General features: G+C 37.3%; 2 protein-coding genes across 9 annotated transcripts in view; one reads left to right on the plus strand and one right to left on the minus strand.

Moving 5' to 3' along the window:
• Positions 1-275: 275 nt before the first annotated feature.
• Positions 276-4495, plus strand: LOC117402809 (5'-deoxynucleotidase HDDC2-like). 2 transcript variants are annotated; one of them, XM_034004286.3, is made up of 6 exons: positions 276-471; positions 921-1042; positions 1436-1538; positions 2440-2508; positions 2803-2941; positions 3605-4495. In XM_034004286.3, exons 1-6 carry the CDS (start codon positions 400-402, stop codon positions 3745-3747), a joined length of 648 nt encoding a protein of 215 aa, XP_033860177.1. In that variant the 5' UTR covers positions 276-399; the 3' UTR covers positions 3748-4495. The 2 variants fall into 2 exon arrangements, with proteins under 2 accessions (XP_033860177.1, XP_058880043.1); XM_059024060.1 differs by lacking the exon at positions 276-471 and adding an exon at positions 508-597.
• Positions 4496-5014: 519 nt separating this feature from the next.
• The window catches only part of LOC117402808 (tumor protein D53 homolog), a 40071-nt gene continuing 24375 nt past the window's right edge, over positions 5015-20710 (minus strand). Inside the window, exons 4-9 of one of the 7 annotated variants that reach the window (XM_034004278.3) lie at positions 17099-17200; positions 15309-15341; positions 12527-12541; positions 8778-8816; positions 8040-8100; positions 5015-7409 (exon numbers count right to left, since the gene is read on the minus strand). In XM_034004278.3, the coding sequence (XP_033860169.1) occupies positions 7260-7409; positions 8040-8100; positions 8778-8816; positions 12527-12541; positions 15309-15341; positions 17099-17200 (400 nt within the window). In that variant the 3' untranslated portion in view covers positions 5015-7259. Of the gene's footprint in view, positions 7410-8039; positions 8101-8591; positions 8817-12526; positions 12542-15308; positions 15342-17098; positions 17201-20710 lie in introns of those variants that run through there. The other 6 variants (XM_034004280.3, XM_034004279.3, XR_004544508.3 and 3 more) reach the window with 6 other exon arrangements.

A 20710-nucleotide genomic window follows, 5' to 3' on the forward strand; every position in this document is an offset into this window, starting at 1 on the left:
TATGAATGCATATGCAGTATACCCAATATAAACATCAGCCACTCCCTGGCTTGTGCATAATGTGATAGGCACCGTGTCCAGCATTAATATATGTTGAAGATATTCTGATGATTTTTCTCTGCAGGGGAAAATTTGAAATGTGTAACGATTAGCATAGCATTAAAATTGATTATCTGTTACGTGTTTTTAAACAAAAGCCTACTATCGCTTTAAAAATAAACGTTCAAATACCACTACAAAACGTGTTAACTGTTATAGTCTATTGGACAGGTAGTTTCTATCGCTTTCTTCTTGGTATATTTTTGTCTGCAGCGCCATCTACTGTCCACCAGCTTTAATCCGTGCGAGTCTCTCGCTGTCTCAGGCTGCAAATGTTTACTTCCGGAGCATAGCAAAGACATGGCAGCCTCCACATCGAAAGCCAGCATGCAGAATTTACTACAGTTTATGAAACTTATAGGACAGCTAAAGGTGAATGATAAATAAAGAATCATACGTTAAACTTTTTCGGTGCATATAGATCAGTCGCTAAATTAGGCGAATTAGAGAAACGTTAGTTGTCTTATGAGGAAAGAATGAGTGAATTGGATGGATTGTGTACGTCCAGATTTGTAAAACGTAGTTTTAAAAACATTTTAAAAATTCGTTATATGTGTTGAACTTAAACTTATTTTGAAGTCTGACAGAGTAAACACTTCTTGTAAAATATGGGAGCCTTTGCTGAATAAATGAAAATCGTAGTCTCAAATGTAGTTCGTGATTACTAAAATGTTGTTAATGTTGTATATTTATAATTTACTATGTATAATCTATTTGTCTTTTGAATTATTCCTGTGTGTGGTTTCTTACGTGTGCTATAGTAAGCAGTGAAAATGTTAACATAATACGTTTTTTTTTTTTTTTTTCCTTTTCCATTTCAGAGAGTACCTCGGACAGGATGGGTGTATAGGAATGTGGAGAAACCAGAGAGTGTATCTGATCACATGTACAGGATGGCTATGATGGCCTTTTTAATTGGTGACACAAAGCTCAACAAAGACAGGTGTGCATGAATCATTGATTTGGTTTCTGTAGGTTGGGGTTGGTGTTGGTGTTGGTGATGACTTACTGCAGGTCTTTGAACCCAATTCAGGTATCGTCTTCCCCTCCAGCATCTACACGGTTATTGCATCTTATCTTTACAGAATAGGTTTGTGGTGTAAAAATAAGCAGCCCAGTCTTCAGTATATGCCTGTCTGAGTTTATTTAGGTCTCAGTAGCACTCAGGGTCACATACAGTAGTACCCTTTCAAAGATTTTCATTACAGTCATTGACTCATTTATGTTTGGTATTTTGTTATTATTTTACTCTTTTTTTTAAGACCAATATTATTTGCTGCTCTGAACATACTCTATATATAATACCTTGACAATTTATGTATGTGATATTTTTCAGATGTATAAAACTGGCTCTGGTTCATGATATGGCAGAATGTATTGTTGGTGATATAGCACCAGCAGATAATATCAGCAAAAATGAAAAACACAGAAGAGAAGAAGTAAGTGTTTATTATCCTGTGCTATGTATGTCACAGATAATTGTGTGTATGAGTGTTGCTGGGCTGCAAAGTGGTTTTGGTTCAGTACTTTTTTATATATAAATGTTGTACTAATCTACTGAAATAACCTCAATAATCATAAGGCCCTTTCACACTGGCATGCCCTACCCGGGTCGGAACCTGCCCGGTCAGGTCAGCTACGTGATTTCACACTGCTTTTGATAAAGCAGGGTTGACCAGGGTACACAATACACGTATCAATGCCTCGGAAGCAGCTTGTTACGGACGCGTCTATTCAAGCTTCTCTGGATTGAACCATCAGCCCAAATGTTGATTCGATCAAATGTTTCTTCATCCCTGCTGCAATCTGGCTTATGGTGGGTCTCAATCAACAAATATATGGCTATACAGAAATGTTCCTTGTGGAAGTGAAACCTTCACGCAGGCGTGGCTGTTTGTTACTGCTTTGGCTTATGAACGGCCGTCATGCATTTTGTCTCGCTCAACCTGGGTCAAAGTGTGTCGACCCACATCCTGAGGTGGGTCGCCGCGACCTGGGTTAACCCGGGTACGACCCAAGTACGTGGTTTCATACTACGCAGGATTGTGACCCGGGTAGGAGTGCCAGTGTGAAAGGGGCTTAACTATTAATTGATTTAAATGTTGATAAGCAATCAGATCATTTGTATCTAAATTATTATAATACTTATCTGAGTTCATGTAATCTACCTTGCTGGGAAATAGTGGAGTCACCCATACAGTATGTTCTTACATCACACACTTTAGAGTCTAGAGAACAGCTTATGCAATTGTTGGTTAGAACATTGTTTAGCACAAATTATCTGTATGTATGTCACACGTTTCTATTTGTTTATTGTGTACCGGTATTGCTAATTTTCAGGAAGCAATGAAACATTTGACTGGGCTGCTAAGTGAAGATGTAAAAAAAGAGATTTATGAGATATGGGAGGTGAGTGGTTGGTAAACAATTTGGGGTATAGTTAATGTCGATATTTTTCACAGACCTGTAAAATAGAAAGTTATAAACCATACTGAAAACTGAAGTTCAGCATTTGAACTTAATTGAAACGTAAGAGTTACATAGTACTGTTCAATTAGGATCTGTCTGGTCCTAATTCAAATTACAGGAGATATTTAGATGTTGATTGAAATAATCATTGCACGATTTATTTAGTATATACAAGTATTGGACTATTGAAACATACTAATGCTTTCTAGATTAATAACCTGCATCTTTTTACAGGAATATGAGTATCAATCCAGCCCAGAGGCCAAGTTAGTGAAGGAACTTGACCAGTTTGAAATGATTCTTCAAGCATATGAATATGAGGACCAGGAGAAGAAGCCAGGGCGAATGCAAGAGTTTTTCGATTCCACAAAAGGTCTACGTACAATCTAATCTTTTTATTATATCCACAGTATTTATAATGTGCTAATGTGGGACAGTGCAGAATGCTATGCCTTCATGATACCCACTCATCTCATGTAGGTCAACATACAGAGACTGGCCACAAAACTGGTGACCTACGACCAAAGCCCACAATGCACATTGTTGTTGAGGAAAACTGTGTGTCTTGTCCAGGCTTCTGTTATTTCGGCTACAATAGCATGTCTGTTGTTTGTCAAAATACACTGCACATATCTGTATGCTCAATCTGCCATAACCCGCATGCAAAATAAGGTTTTGAGCTAGTCAGTGTACTATCCTGATGTTGGGACGATCTTGCATGTTTAAAAAGTTTTTTTATATCTGAAAAAACGTACAGTGGGCAGTTCACAGGAAACTATGAGAAATGTATGTGCAAAGATGGATAAGTAAATTATGTAACATTTTTATTAAATATGTAATGGCATATATTTTACATTTTCAGAAAATCTCAAGTTCTGTATCCATTCACACTATAAATCTGTAGAAAGTCCAGCCAAAAGTAATCTTTCATTATGTATTGTGAAAATGAAGTCAAAATATGGATGTCATGGAAGAATTCCTGAAGGGAATAAATAGACGAGTCAATAAAAATAACCCAGTTGCTTTTCTTTTATAGGGAGATTTCATCACCCAGAAGTTGTCCAGCTAGTCAAAAGCTTAAATGAAGAAAGAAATTCCCAAATATCTGCTGCAGGCAGCAGTTCTGAGAGTTCCCTACCACAGGCAATACAGTCACAGCTGCCCAAAGAAACATTATGAGGAACATACACTTTTTAAATACATATGTAAAATACCTCACACTGCTTTTTGTCGTTCCATACACAACACCAGTTTCTGAGGTGCATAGGCATGGAATCATCTCGGCTTTTGCCATTTCAAGCATGTGTTTCAGCTGGGTTTTTATGCTCTTGCAGCTAGGACCTCCTGTAGCAAAGCATTTATTTTCCTGGAGATCGAAGCCCTGCTAATAAGAATAATGGTATGGTTCATTTGAAGAACCATCTTTGAGCTGATTGACCTTGCACATTGATTCTGGGGCCATGATAAAGCTACACTTGTATGCATCATTTCATTTGAATTACCTATTGAATTATTGTTAGTCATGATACACTGACTAAACAGCTATTCATAGAAACATTCCCCTCGTGCTCCCCCGCGAAGAGGATATAGTGGAGGCGGTCAAACGTACATATATCACACTTCACACATTTGTACTGGCGAACTGCCTATCCAATTGTCATTGTCATATTTAGTTTAAGAACATCAGATCCTGGTGATTTATGGAGGGGTTCTGCCAGTAAATCTGTCCATCTTTATGTCTCAGTTACATGTTTGCATTTATCTGAAGAACTTGTCCAGTTGTCAATTGTATTTAGCTTAAGTTATTAAGAATATCATATTCTGGAGATACATATGGATGTCTGTTCATCCATCCGTTTGTATGACATCTTTTTGCATTAATCTGGAGAATAGCTTATCAAATTGTGATTAAACATTTCCGTGCTAATTCTTATTAGAAGCATTCTGTAATACTGTTGTTTTATGTCATGGTCATCAACGTTTTAATAATACGATAGCTCTAGTTTTGAATTTACAGCTGTGACGGGGCATGTATGTTACTGACATACTTCTTCATATTAAACCCTTAAACAAGATTAACTCCATGCAGTAAATAAACACTTATTTTAAAATGTGACCACTTAATTTATAATGATGTTTTTCTGCAGTGCCTCTGCATAACCTTGCTAATTGTTTACTACATATTTTGGCATAGTTGCACGAACAAGGAGTCTCTTAAAAACAAAGAGGCCATAGTTCATGTTTTTATTTTGTCCTGGTGGCTCAGCAATTGCTGGAGCAACTGATTCTGTTTTTTTGTTTTTATTTTATTAACTGCCGAGCTATATTTATTATCGTACTTGGATGTAGGGTGTGAAGAGATTGAATTGCCTTTTTAATTATTAGTCAATACTTTTATAACATACAGTATATTTTAATAACATTATCATAACTGCATATTGTACATCTTATGCACAGGCATTGATATGGTTTGAGCTACAAGATGTTTTTTTTAAATAACACCACAACAATGTATTTTTTTTTTTTTTTTTGTGGTCACAAAGTCCATTGATCTTCACAATAAAATTCACAGGGCGGGAACCAGGGCTGTGAGAAGAAGGGAGTGTTTTGCAACTTGGGATTCGAGGCTCAGCTTCTAGAGCAAGGGAGAGAGAGAGAAGGACGGGCCGGACTCCAACCGAGAGAGCCTTCCCTATGGAGTTGAGGCTAGCCCTAATGGCCTCCGGGCCCCTGAAAAGACAGAGTCCTCTGACTTCTCAGAGAGTCGTTATAGGCTCGGCCTCGTGATTGGGTCCCAGTTAGCTTGATGTAAGGAAGAAAGAATCCGAAAGAACACAAATAAGTGTTAGTTATGGGACTCGAGCACTAAGATAAGGAGGGCCAGGTCCCAGAAGGGTAAAGGAGGAAGTAAAACAGCCTTCTTTTGTGAGGCAAGATATATAGTGCATGAGCTGCGAAAGAATAGTGTGGCCAGTGGTGTCCTCTGACCACATGAAGAACCTGCAGAGTTAATAGAACTCCAGGTCAAGGAAGTGAGACTCACCCCACCCCCAGAGGGGACCAACACAGAGGCCTGCAGCATATGAAAAAAGTGAGGAGGAGGAGGGAAAAGGGAAAAGGCAAAATGCAAGAGAAATAACTGAGCTGTGACTGTGATTAAATAGGGAGTCAGTAATGAGACAGGTGAAATTAGTCAATGATGATAGGCAGGTGAAATTAAGAAGGGGCAAAGCCCTGGTTCATGCCCCCCAAATTTTCACAAGTTAACATTAATAAGGACACGTGCAAACTTACTCTGCAATCCTAAAATAGATTATTGGTAAAAAAACTAACATTTAGAGGTAACCAGTGTTCAACCACATGTAAAACCACAACAAAACCTGAATGTTAAAATGACAGATTTATAACTATAACAATAAAATAATGTGAGCTAGTTTCAATATCCTTGGTAGACAGTAGTATTGGGACAGGTAACCTAGGTATAATATACAGAAATGTGTTGCTGACAAGTGAAAAAAAAACACATGAATTACTAACTTGTTGAACCCTATAAGGCTTGTCTGGAGATAATTACAGTGTGGCGTAGTGGTTAGGGCTCTGGACTCTTGACTGGAGGGTTGTGGGTTCAATTCCTGGTAGAGGACACTGCTGCTGTACCCTTGAGCAAGGTACTTTACCTAAATTGCTCCAGTAAAAACCCAACTGTATAAATGGGTAATTGTATGTAAAAATAATGTGATATCTTGTAACAATTATAAGTCGCCCTGGATAAGGGCGTCTGCTAAGAAATAAATAATAATAATAATAATAATAATAATAATTAGAGACCACTTGGACCACTCTCAAGCCCAGTTTAAGTGATCTGCAACCACAAGCTTCAAAATGCACATTTACACACTTTTAACAGTTTTTTTTGTTTGTTTTACCTGATTTGTTTCATTACCATAATGCATTGCTAGCTTTGACTCCTCTTCCCAGATTGGTTTAGCCACTTAACCATCCATAATCAATCTGTCAGAGTGATGTTGAGACATAGGTTATGGGCCAACAAATGCATAATTATGTGATTTTTTTCATGTTTTTATTACTTAATAATTTGTAGAAACACATTTTTTTTCTCTGCAGCAATTAGCATCCATAAATATGAAAAAAGTTACAATTCATATCTAAATACTTTAAGCATTAAATAGAAATCCTTTAATGATAGGAGCAATATAAAGCAACTGTAGCAGTAAATGTTCTTGTACATATTCTGGACAAAAATAAAAAAAATATCAGCAAAATTACATCACATGCTCAAAACTGGTTGTACAACACTTGATTTCTGACTGATAAATAATTACAATTAGATCATGAAGATTTGTTCCCGTTGTTTATTAAATAGGTATGTTTGCACTGAAAAAGGAATGTTTTTTTAAATATATTAATTTATACTGATAGGACCACTTAAGAAACATTTCATATTCAAAGTACTGCACAATTGTGTTTATAAATATATTAAGTAAAACTGCTTTTGCGGCCACTTTCTAAAGATATGTGTGAGCCTGATGCAAGCAATCTTTTTTTTCACTCTTATAGTCCTTTGTAAGTGACAACAGTGAGGTTTAAAAATACAGGCCTCTTAAAGTAGTTTTACTGTCAGTTGAACCCCTAGGCCTCGTCTCTCTTGGGATCCTCCACCCCCAGCATGTTCAGAATGAGTCAGTGTTCTGACACTGCTGCTCACTGCTCTCTATCAGCCTGGTAGCAGAAGCAGGGGTGTCCTGGGCACTGGCATGGGCAGTGGATGACAGGACCTCTTCAAAACTTCCTCCACTGTTGCTTGGAACTCCCACTTTGGACTGGTCATGGAAGAAACAAACAGAAATTGGATTGTACCTTTCCACGAAACTACCTTGTATATTACCACACTTGCCACATTATACAATGCACAGCCACAGTCGCCCCTTCAAACAGCTCCTCAAAAAAGTCAAAATAACTGCTTCATAATCCTTTTTGCTGCTGTTAATTTTTTAAAACACCAGTCCCCATGTCTCTAGAGGACTTTTACCATAAAAAAAAATAAAATAAAAAATGATAGCTATATATAAGAGTTAGGAAAACACAAAGCTACTTTTAATGTAGGCTTTTTTTAGACTTTTAATGTAGGTTTTTATTACTGACATATGATAAACTTTAGCTACTTTCTGAGGAGGAATATTCCTAAAGTGTGAAGTACTGGACTATACACTAGGGGGCACAATTGAGCCAAATTGTAAGACGTTAAAGTGCAATACCCAAGGCATTAATCATCATGGTGACAAGTGACAAGTCTTGAACACTAAAATATCAACAGCAAAATGGTCTTTAAAAGCATAGTGTATCTGTTACCTGAAATATTATTTAAATTATACTTATCTGTATTAAAATGTCATGTTATTTACATACCAGAAATATAAGACTATATAGACTGGTTCATGCTTTATACTTACCTTTAAAGTGGATACAGTGCTTTCAACCTTCTCTTCAAAGGACTTGAAACTAGGGGAGTTCCTGTGCAGACAAAATAGCATTCAGTCTCTCTGTCTATCTGTCTGTCTGTCTGTCTATCTATCTATCGGTTTTGCATAATTTAGTTTACTAAAGTATACCTTGACAGAAATATTTCTATATAACTGTAATCAACAAAGACTAGAGTGTTAAAGCTATAAATCAGATCCTTCTGAAAGATCCCCAAATACATTTAACAATGACACTTACACTTTCATTCTCTTTTATAAACAGAAAAAACCCAATTAGGAAAACCACTACCTCAATAGAATCTCTCTACTGGGCTGGATACATATCTCAATTTTGTCTACCGCTCCCTGAGGATCTATGTATGTTCTGAGTCCGTAGTGTGGTGCCTTCTCAACAAAATGCATGTGTATTATAGTGTTGTAGTGAGCCATGCATCTGGGGGGGGGGGGGGGGGTCTCTTTCCCTCAACATAATAAACACTAACCTCACCACAGAATAATATTCAGTCTAGAAATATATTGTACCTGAAAGTATAATGCAAGACACCGCAGCAGAATTCATATTTCTGAATAAGAGGAGGGCAGAGATGAAATGATGTGTGTACAGTATGTAGAAAGACACCACACACTCCACACATCAAAGGCAGAGTTTCACTATTAAGACAGTCTTACATGACTACACACTGGAAGATATGCATAGATGACTGTTACCTCATTGCCGGCATGCTCATTGAATGATGGACAGAGTAGCTGCCCCATGAATGCATTAACAGAGTAAAAGAGAATGTCAGCATTAATACAGTATAAAAAAGATGATGACTCGGGACAAGCATTATAATAAACATTAGCTTTGGTAATGCTTTACAAGATTCTCTTCGTTATGAACTAGGATTGGATGTCAAAGAAATGACTATGCACTTGTAAGACAGGCATTAGTACCATGTATTGTAGAATGTTGTTTGCAAGGAATCAGTGTGTGTTGCAGTTGGTACATAACTTACAATCTGCAATTCATATGGACACAAAAGGATTTCATTGTCTGGCACCATGACAGTCAGGTTTCTCACTAGAACTGAATATTTAACTAAGGTCTGAGAAATCCTTAGTCTACTCTGGTTAAACTGGAGGCTCTGGCTGTATAAAACTTTAAAGATTGTATGCCATATTATTACTGTACAGAAAAGTGTCAGTGATGGTGAATCAGTGAATCTATGACCCAGGATCAGTATTCCCATGTTTATCAATTCAGACCTGTATCAAGTCTATCCCATTTTCTTCCTCATTATCCACCCCTTTGCCCATAGCAATATGTAATTCCAAGCTCATCTTGAACCCACTACTGATGTGACAGAAGCATCACTTCTAGTGAAGTCTATACAGGAAGTCGCATTGTTTTGTACTGTATTACATTGCAATAATAATATTGCATCCCCAGAGTGAAGACTGTCATTCAGAGTGTGTATGTGATCATGTCCTACTGTAACAACACGAGCAAACCCATTTCACTTTTAAGCTAACCTCTTCAGATTAAAACTTTAGCTTAGCAAGTTCTGTGTGTTATATTGTGAATTTCTTTTCCGCTGTCAAGAAAAATGGGCATACAAGTGATTTTGGTAATTTTTGACAAAAACACAAGATTAAATATTTAGCTTTAGCATAACAATTTAATGAATTATTAAAACACTCAGGGTAGATGTACTAAGATGGGTCAATCGCAGCGCAACCATACTGCGATTTGCATTTTTCTTTGCGACAATTTGCATTTTGTTAACAGAACCTCGGTTTTATTTATACACAATATTTTGATTAAAATGCTGTTTTATTTTGACTTCAACATTGTAATAAGCAGCCTTACATTGCATCCTAGTCTACACCAGGTACATTTAGATGTCAGAGGATCAAATGACGTTCAAACGTCGCACATTGGTTCTCTGTTCACAAACACATTATCACCTGATTCTGTTGGCCAATCAAAGTCTGATTATTGTTTTAAGTGCTGGGCATAGTAACTAGCTTGAACAAAAACTAAACTGGATACACCACACTCAGTTACACGTCAGTCATGTTTCACCATCCTTGTATTAAGAAACAAATCAATTCCCATTTTATATATGTAACAAATGAATGTACTGACCCGTCACACGCGATTTCCGACTCCATCACCAGTTTTCTGATACAAAGCCCATCTCTTCAATGTTACAATTTATCCTTCACAAACCGTGTTTTTTTGGTGTACAATGCAAATGCAATATTATTTTAAATTGAAACTCAATGATTTTAGCAGGGTTTTTTTTATTATTATTATTTTTTTAACTTGGCCTACTTAGTAGCCTATACAATTAACACAAAATAGATCATGGTGCTGCATTGACAAGTTAAGATACTTACAGGAGGACAGTCAATTCTCGTTAATACGATTTTCTAGGGACCAGCAACAAATTTTGCATTATACCACTAATTAATATTATCATGAGTACATGTATACTGCCCGTTTTTATTTAAGTTAGTCAGTGGTGCAGTGTTAAATTGTGCACAATTGCAAACCAGCTGCACATTAATATAATAGGTGTGTTTCCTATTCATATACAGATGCTCAGAATGAGCTGGAGGGGTTAGCAGCACAGGTGTGCAGTTTATTGCTCCCAAAACACTGGGAAAACCAGAAATGTCATAGAAATGGTTTTCAAAGCTTGTAAGTATACCCTGCTTTTAGGGAAAAATAGGTATTTTGGGTGTTTGCCTCAAAAATGCATTGAGCACAACTGGCAATGCACGAGAAAAAGTGCACTGGGCAAAGGACCCAGAGGCAAGATAATGCAGGGTGGACAATAGTGTGACCACTGATGGGATAGCATTTTCTGGGTGAAAGGCTCCAGGTCATCTTTTAAATCAGACAGCAGCTCAAGAATTATGTGGCTGCCGAGCATGTACCTGTACTTAATTTGGTACGAAATACCCTTTCTCTTCTCATCCTACAAATCATTTGTTCTTGCTGAATACAATGTCTCTTTCTTGCTGCAATCACAGCGGCCATGGTTAGAGGATAGTGTTTTTTCATACTCCCTTTTAAAGGTTGCTAATTGTGACTGTTTAACAAATTGATGCAATTGTAAGTCTCGCATTTGCTGGCAGCTTTAATACATCTCATTATAATATCTGAGAACCTGCATTTGCATCTCCACCCCATTTTTGTGAATTTATGCAGGAACGCCCATAATTACATATGTATTTAAGGCAGAACCACAAAGAAAAACTGCTGCTACAAAGCATTCCCTAAAAAGTCAGTAAAACATTGTGCTTGTTTAGTACTTTTCACCCTAGACTTCCTACTCGTTTGCAACTGGTTTGCAACACTTTAGTACATCTACCCCTCATTCTTTAGAGACTGCAGCCTAATTATTAACTTGGTCTAAGAGGCTTCACTGTTTCTGATAGGGATAGGTAAATAATTAATCACAACTCCCAGAAAACATTTCTGCTCTTGTGCTGATTAAAAAATAAATACCTATTCACCAGCTGCTAAAGAAATATATTGTTGAAAAAGTCTTCTCTTTCTAGACAGTCACACAACTTTGAAACAGTACTTTTAAGATAAATGGCTGACTTTAGGTTTAGGCATCTGGTGTCAGCCTTCAACTAACGAAACAGAAAACAACAATCAAAATGAGGGCTCCTGGCCTAGAAGCCAGGAAGACTGGTTACAGCAGGAAAAAGTTTACTATTAGTGGAACTCAGTTTGGAACACAATCCACAATTGCAACATTATGATTGAAACACACATGTAACAGAGCTGGAAACCTCAAGGTCCACAAGAGAGTACAAAAGGGTCAGATCCATTTACATTGGGAGGTAAGAGTAATTATATCCCATTACCTCATCTTGCACAAAACAAGTGCACTGCCTAACACAGCACAGCCTAGTACTAGAGAGTGGCCTAGCCTCCTCAAGCAATAGAAAGTAGTTTGTACGCAGCTTCCACCTGTGGCAACCCACTTACAGATATTTGCTGTCTGACTGCTTTTCAAAAAAAACACACACACAAAAAAAACCCTTAACGTTGTTTAGTGACAAGGGTTTTGTGGGAAAATAAAACCTGAATTTCGGCATTATCAAAGGATGTCCTGAGCTACATAGAGAAGAGGATTCTATGGAAATAGTCCCAAATCGACACTGTCGACCTATTTACATAAGCATTTTGTTTAAATATTCCTGTCTTTTGTGTTTTTGCAATATTTGTTAAACAAGTGTTTCCAAAACTGCAGCTTATTTACTATACTTTGATAACACCCTGCTTTTAATGTACACCTCATTATAGAGATGCTGAAGTCTCTTAAATGATCAAGAGTATGGGATATTTTCCAACACTGTAAGGTATCAGACAACTTGCTTGAAAAATGTAGCATAACATCATAAAACTGAAAACATTACTTAACTCATTTAATTGAAAAATTGTAACTTACCCAATGGATTGTGATCTATGGCAGCAGGAGGAAAGACAGGTAGAAAAGCATCGAACACAACAGATATCAACAACTTGTACAGTTTTTGTTAACTTTACTCAAAGCAATAGGCCATATAAAGCATTGAAATACCAGTGTTTAGACCTTAAAGGCGTTTCCAGAAACTGCTATTCCTAGACATCTTTTGTTTAGAATAATAAAGATTACTGATGAAGTCAGGTATTTAAATTATTAATATATTTTGAACACATGTGTAAACCCTTTCACACTGAATTCACTTTTAACATAAACTTCTTCAGGGACTTTCCAGATATCTGGACATCTGCCCAATCCCATGCCCAGTCAGATTCAATTTGAAGTGTATTCAAACATTTCCCCCTGCAGAAAAATCAGACAAAAAGGAGTTCTACAGTTCTCTTTTAATTCAGAACGGAGAATCCGCAATGTGATGATATAATGAATTGCAATTGAACAGACAATTTAATGATGGGACCTTATCTATGGGTGCTTGACAGCTACCCGCACGCTGGCCAGCTAGGAGAAAACACGAACGATATCATGAATCCTAGTGCCGCAGATAGGAAGTGGCATGTAGGGCCACCTCCCCCCAAAAGATGAGGCCACCAAACCATGAATGGATAAAAATAATTATTGATGAATGATTGGTGGACTGCCACCTACCCCCAAAAAATATGGGAAAAGGATGAATGAAAGTGAAGCAGCTGAGATACGGGCCCGTCCCTAGAGCACGACTGCACTGGGGAACTAAATACGCCCTGCAGAACTAAATATGAATCGCTCAGCACTCAGGTAAGGGAAAAAACCCTACTCACATTATTTTTTTATTTTCTTTTTTTATGGTAGGGGGAAACCTCAGGGAATGCATGGCTGAGGATAGCCCTTCCTCCAGGCTCTAAGACAGTCATCTCCCGCTTTGGCCTCAGCACGCATGACTGAGAGGCCAAAACAAAAGAAGCGACATGATTGAAAGCCACATGGAGTTTTTTTGGCGCTTGGCGATGACGTGTTGGTTAGAGGCGGATTCTCCTTTCCAAAAAAGCAACCAAGTTTTCAATTCTACAAGTACAGGTACTGTAGGTCGTAGCAGGTCATGCATGTTTGGGTCAATGTCCCTGCAGCTGAAGATATCAAATTAAACCGACCAGGCTACTATGTGCTTGCAGGTGAAGCTCAGTCCACAGGAAGCTGGATTATGACCAAGGCTTCACAAGAAACAAACAAGTATGCCAGTAGCAGAAATCCCTTACAATGGGCGTAAATACAAAATGAGAATAATCAGCATTAAGACGAAGTAAATCAAAAGAATGTCCTTAGCAAGTTTCATAACACCTGGACAAGCTGCGCTCTATCACTATATGCACAGTGGAGGGTAATACAGTTACTTCTTGTAATAAGGAGCAAAATAAAAATGCAGTCTACACAGTCATCATAAAGGCTGAGTAAGAAACAAGTGACATTACTGAAGCACAAACTCTAGTTGGCTGCATTTAAAGTGATACATGGACTGACTAGTTTACAGGCTTTCACATGCATTCCAAACATAGCTTACTAATTTCAAACTGCACTCAATATATTAACTTAGAGTTCATTAGCTAGGCATTAGTAGGACAGAAATTAAATGTTAAATTTAAATGCGGACACTGAAGTCACTGGGCTGAAGTCAATACAGCCACTAGTACAGTTTTGATAGAGTTCAGGCAAATAATAAAGCTTTAATTTAATGAGTGTAACAAATAAGTTTACCTTAGCATTGCAACTATGATCTTAAATAATCACAAAAGCCAGTGCAACACGCCAAGATCGGCAACTGGGAGGGAATGCTGCTTTGGTCTTTAAATTCCTGCAGGCTTAGAGGGGAAACTGGAAAAGGTAAGTTCCAGCGACCACTACTGATCAGACTCCCAACAAGTCCATGAGGATCTATTCAGGCTGTGCCCTTGCCTTCAGGGTTTAGTAGCTTGGTAACATCCGTTGCTTAGGTTTGGTGAGTGAAAAGATGCGATTGGCTTGGCAGTGAAAACTGATGTCATTGATCTTCAGTTCTGATTCGTATGTGGGCTTCAGCAGTGAGGGAATTTTAGATTTGGTAGAAAAAACAGGAGTAAAACTGATCATTTTTTAAATAAAAAATAAAACTTAGTAGATAAAAGTTATTTGGCACTAGGAGTATATGCTTAAATAATCAACCAAACCACACAATTGCATGCCATTACAAACACATCAAACTCATGCAAGAAAAGAAACTTGGAGAATTTTGAAAGACTTTGATTTTGCAATGTAGCTATCTTTGAAGTTTATCTTAAAACCATGATTGCCACACAATAACTGAATACATTTATCTAAATGTTATTAAACAATAACTCTACCCATTACTTATCAGTTAGCCATTCCAAATTGAAAACTGCAGGGGGCAGTCCGCATTAATTAATTTCTATGCCATGTGTGGAATGTAAGATGCTTAGATATGAGCTCTGATCCCACCACTTCTGTACTGCAAAGCATCTCTAAGCTGAAAATGTCAAACTTCATAGAGACTACAGCATGAAAAATAACTCTCAAACTCAGAACGTGTATCTGTTACTTTCCTAGTAGTCTCTGTTACAGCAGAATGAACACTGATACCAGACCTCTTTTGAAATTGAAAGGTATCAGTTTCTCGTAGAACTGTATTGCTAGCATGCTCAGAAATAGGGATTCTTAGCCACAGCAAGCCTTTGAACTCCAAACCACACACATACATACACATTTGTTTCCACCTCACCTTTTAGGGAACAGAATATGAAGGCCATTTATGCTAGAGTAAAAAGAAAATGTTGACTTTCTTTAAGCTTTCATGATTGATTATGTCAATCAGACCCTTCACTGCATGACTGCACCAATAAAACATGACCATAACAGCCCCAAACCAGTTACTTTAACTAACCAGAATCAAGACTTGTCTGCACAAATAATCACGTAAGCATATATATATCAAATATACAGATGCCTCAGGGTGTTGTGAGGCATGAGACGAAGTCGAGTGCCTCCAACCCCTGAGAAGTCTGTATATTCAATGTATACGGATGCCCTGAAGGGCTTTATTGCATTTATAATCCAGGCCAAACAGTGGATTTGAAGACAAAAAAGCATAAATCATGTATAGGGCAAAAAAATAATTCGATTTTTTTTTTTTAATTAAATATTCTTACACCAATAAAGCAGTCCCATTTATAACTTTGAACTACACACTAAGTTAATCTGAGTAAATTCATTTTATTGGAACATGCAACAGAAAGTACATCTGTATTTTTGATATTGTGGACACTGTTTGAGCAGAACAGACAGGAGGAATAAAAATAAATACAACAACATCTCGGATTTCAATCATTTTCCAAGGTATGTGTCTGAGAGGGGTGGATATGGATGTGCAGACGTGTCTTTTTGTGTTTCTTTGTAGCGTTTACAAACCGCTAAAAATACATTATTTTATGTGACAAAGTCGGGGTGACTGAGTATAAAGACAGCGTTTTTTTTTGTTGGAATATATATATATATATATATATATATATATATATATATATTGCTATCTTCCAGTTCATTTAATTGTTCTTCATCCAAATCGGCTTGTCTACTTACTACTTTGGGATATTTTGCAGGTAATTGGTCAATCAGTTTCATAGCTGTAGATCTGTAACTGTAAAAGCAAGATGGCCACTGTCCGATACTTTAAATTCTGTGAGGCAGCACAGTGATTTAGAATATGTGACAAGGCTCCAACCGTCCATATCCATCCAATATACAGACAGCTGGAACCTTGCTCGACCAATCACATTGCTTGTTTGATGTCCCATTGCCAGCCCTGGATTATAATATATATATATATATATATATATATATATATATATATATATATATATATATATATATTCTGTAAAACTGCGGCATTTCATAATTTTGAGTTGATTGATGGGTTGTCAGGATTTGATTTATGGTTTACAGCCTTGTGGGGTTGTCAAAAATCTATTGTTCAAATAAATGTTCATAATGAATAATTTATATTTTCCTGAGGACTACTCTCGTACAGTAAAGCATTTTAATCCTTACTGTAATGACACATATGTCAGTAGTGGTAATTACATCACTGTGCATTTAGGATGACAGGACTACATTCGTTAAGCAGTTTTTATTTTGAGAGTAGGGATGAGAATAGGGATATAGAGTTGCAATTCACTTTAATGCATTAATCCTAGACTGCCGGGATCTGATTAAAATCAAGCCCACAGCAAGTCGATTAAACCTTCCAAGTTATGTAACAAAAATCATGACACTACCAGAAATCACATGTTTTTAGTACTTTCAATTTGTTTAATCAGTGGCTGGTGATTTAAATTAGAAACCTAGTACTGCTCCAATGGCACGTTTCTTCTAGACAAAACGTTTTTCTACTACTGTTAGCACATGTTACTAGATTAAGGCCTTCTACAAACAGATGAGAAATGTAAATAATTCTAAGAATATTACTGTGGTTTCATTTGTTCACAACAGAGTGTTGAATGCTTGAATTTTATGTACCTCATATCACCAAACTTCCTGCTGATTGCAGTGCCTACATTACTAAAAGCTGCTGAGGCCTTTTGTCCGGCAGTGCTTAGGGTCTCCTGTGTCTTCTTGTACCTGAAAAAAACAAAAGCAAATTAATACTAGTCAGTTATCAATATACATATTTTTTACTGTATTTAATGGTTTAATGAAAACTCAAAGGCAGTATTTATATCTACTGCTGTTTAGATCGTAGAGCCCTGTCACATTTTTGTCTCATTTTAGTTGGTAAATATTTCTACTAACAAGTTTATGTAGCTGTTTTGAACTTCTGCATTGCAGTTATGGGGTATAAAATAATCTATGCCACTGCCATTTGGTTTTTGCTGTTAAACATATGCCACAAAAGAAAAATAAGACAATAATGAATTTATATCAAAGGGAAATTGCTGGAGTCACAACACCCTTGGCACGCACATGGAACTAGCTTAACCAAGGGTAGTTTGAAAATTCCATGTTCATTTTTTATCCCATTTAACTGACTTCCTTCAAAATATACGTGTTTGTGAAAGTGCAGATCTGTTCACCTCTGACATCCAATGGTTTGTGTTTTGTAACACTGTTTTACTGATTCAACTACATGTGTTTAGAGCAACAAGAGGGATGCAAGGGTACTTCCAACTTTTATTTTAGTTGAAACCGCATTAACCTGTTCTAGAACTAGAAATACAATCTCTTGAATGAGACTAGTGCTGATGCTGATGCTGGGTTGTATATTGTTGTTTAGTTTCATAACCCCATAGAGAGCACCCCACCCACTGAGGGAGATGAGCCCTGCATCAATGGCTTTAAGCTCTAGCTTAGGTCCTCTGTGCCTAAGCTCGAGTGCAGGCGCCGGGTGCAGTGATGCACGGTACTTCTGCATGTTGAGCCACTGTGACTGCGTCAGAGTCAAAGGCTTTGGATGCAGAGCTTTTAGACACACACACACATGCGCGCACACACATCATCATCATCATCATCATCCCGGAAGCCATCTGCGTAAGGGATCTGCATGATATTTCTGTTCATTGTATATCTAATTTATCACTTCTGCAGAGAGACAACTAAACTTACAGTGGGAATGAAATTACCAGTATATATATATATATATATATATTTTTTTTTTCATATACATACTTTTTGCAAATAAAGTGCTTAACTTGTATCCCCCATACAAAATGTATCTTGATAAAATGCAAAATGTTACCACATGCTCAGTAGTTTGACACTTTACTGTACATTTGCCATGCTTATGCATTCAAAATGCTTTACTACAATTATCTGAGCTTTACCATGATTGCCTGTGCTTTCCTGTGCTTTATCTGTCCTTAATATGCATTTTCAGTTGTGAAAGCAATAATAGTGCTGAACAACACCCCTAGGAGTGTGGATATTGGACAATTCTTCTTCTTCTTCTTCTTCTTCTTCTTCTTCTTCTTAATAAATTATTTAGCACACGCTTCTATCCAAAATGACTTACAGAAATTAAACAAAATATAAAAGTACAGGGTGATTAGAAAGTAAGTTTACCATATCAACCTAATCACCCTGTATATAAGTTACAGCCAATAAAAATGCAAAACAAACACATATACAATATATACAAAATAAATATAAATAAAGGAAAATACAACAAGATATATAAATAGGAATTTACAAAGAAAGATTGAATAAGTGGGTTTTGAGAAGACGGTGGAAAGCAGTAACAGACTGAACAGTCCTGAGGATAACCGGTAGCGGGTTCCACCACAGAGGGACGAGGGAAGAGAAGGAGCGAGCACTGGAGGAAGGAGAGTGAAGAGAATGCATAACAAGTCGGCCAGTAGACGATGAACGGAGAGCGCAAGAGGGAATATAAGGAGACACGAGGGATTGGAGATCGGAAGGGGCAGTAGGCAAGAATAGCGCAAGTGTCTTAAATTGGATGCAAGCAGAGATAGGTAGCCAGTGGAGAGTGCAAAGCAGAGGGGTAGCGTGAGAGTAGGGGGGTTGGGAGAATACCAGGCCAGCAGCAGAATTTTGAATACGCTAAAGAGGGCAAATAGCTGAAGCAGGGAGACCAGTGAGGTGAGAGTTACAATACTCTAATCTAGAAAGAACAAGAGCTTGGACTAGGAGTTGAGTGGAATAAGTAGATAGAACAGGGCGTATTCCTTAGATGCTGATGAGAAAGAAACGACAAGTACGTGTTAGTGAAGAGATGTGTTGAGAATAGGAGAGGGAAGGGTCCAAAATAACACCTAGGTTTCTTACAGAAGGAGAAGAAGAAAGATTAAAAAGTGTGAGATATTTGCACAGGTTAGAACAATTGTAAGCCAATAAGAAGAGTGCTCCTTGCTATGTTATAAAACGCAACACTTGACTATTGATGTTAGTGATGTATGGCTGGCTGTATCCCCCTATTTTGCTCCGTTACTGGATTTTTCATATTGAGAGTAAAAGCTTCATAGCAACACGTGTCAGAGTACCAGAACATGCAGCCAAGAATGTAGAGAATCACAAGTGGCATGAAAAAAAGGAGAGTGTAGACAGCTGCAGCATTTCACAGTATCAACATAATACGTTAAAACATTTGCCACTTGAGTAACCCAGTTCCTCATTAGTTAGCCTCATTTAGTTATTTAATTACTTTGTTTCATATAAGAATCCGACACAAAGCACATTGCCGTCTCACATACATCATCATGGACTGCACAATACCTGGAAGGATGAAAATAATTGTCTCTTGGGAGCCAATTATTTCAGATTATGTGCTGACTTCTTTGTTTTTACTGTGACTGCTGATATTGAAAATCTTACTTCACGCTGGTGTTTAAGGTACCATTATGAAGGTCCAAAACGCAAACCTCTCAAGTAATCCAGAGAAAGTTCAGTTCTCCACTTAGAATCTACAGCTCCTTTGGGACACAGTAAACTAGGAAGCAAAGACTATACCAAACCACAGGACAGTATTTTATTTATGTTTACTGCTGATTTAGCTTAAAGACCTCAGCACATCTATTAATTTTTTTTATTAAGACCAAAAAAAGACTTAGTTGCCAGTAAAGGACCTCAAATGTTATCCTTTAAACTGTGTTCCATTTTCTATTTAAACAATAGGACTTCGGCTCGGGACATTTAACTGCACAAGGTAGGCCTTACCAGATGGTAAAGCCCCCTTTTTGGGGTCCTATTGCTTAAAAAGGGCTCTACCTAAATGTCGCTTTTACAATGACAAAAAGTGCTCATTGATGCATGTTGGAGATTGTTTTTTAGGTTAAGATTGTTTCATGGCATATCAAATACTGTATTTTTATTTTAGTGCTCTTGCAATTAAGTTGAAACACCAGCATTGCGAAGGAACACTTTACTGATAGTGAGTGTTAAACAAAGTGTATAATAATGTTCATAGTCTCAAAATGGATAGTGAGAAAACAAAATGATCTTAAGAGTAATAACTAAGAAAAACTGTAAGTATAAGTGGGTCTGTCTGTAAGAATAAGGTCTAAAACAAAGCTTATTGATTTCATGCTGGGTTTCCTCCCTCATCTCTCTGTCCTCAAGACTGTGGTTTAGATAACCTCAGCCCTGGAGTTTTTCACAATAAAATGCTTTTGAGTACAA

The sequence above is a fragment of the Acipenser ruthenus genome, chromosome 5 (assembly GCF_902713425.1).
Source record: "Acipenser ruthenus chromosome 5, fAciRut3.2 maternal haplotype, whole genome shotgun sequence".
Lineage (NCBI taxonomy): Eukaryota > Metazoa > Chordata > Actinopteri > Acipenseriformes > Acipenseridae > Acipenser > Acipenser ruthenus.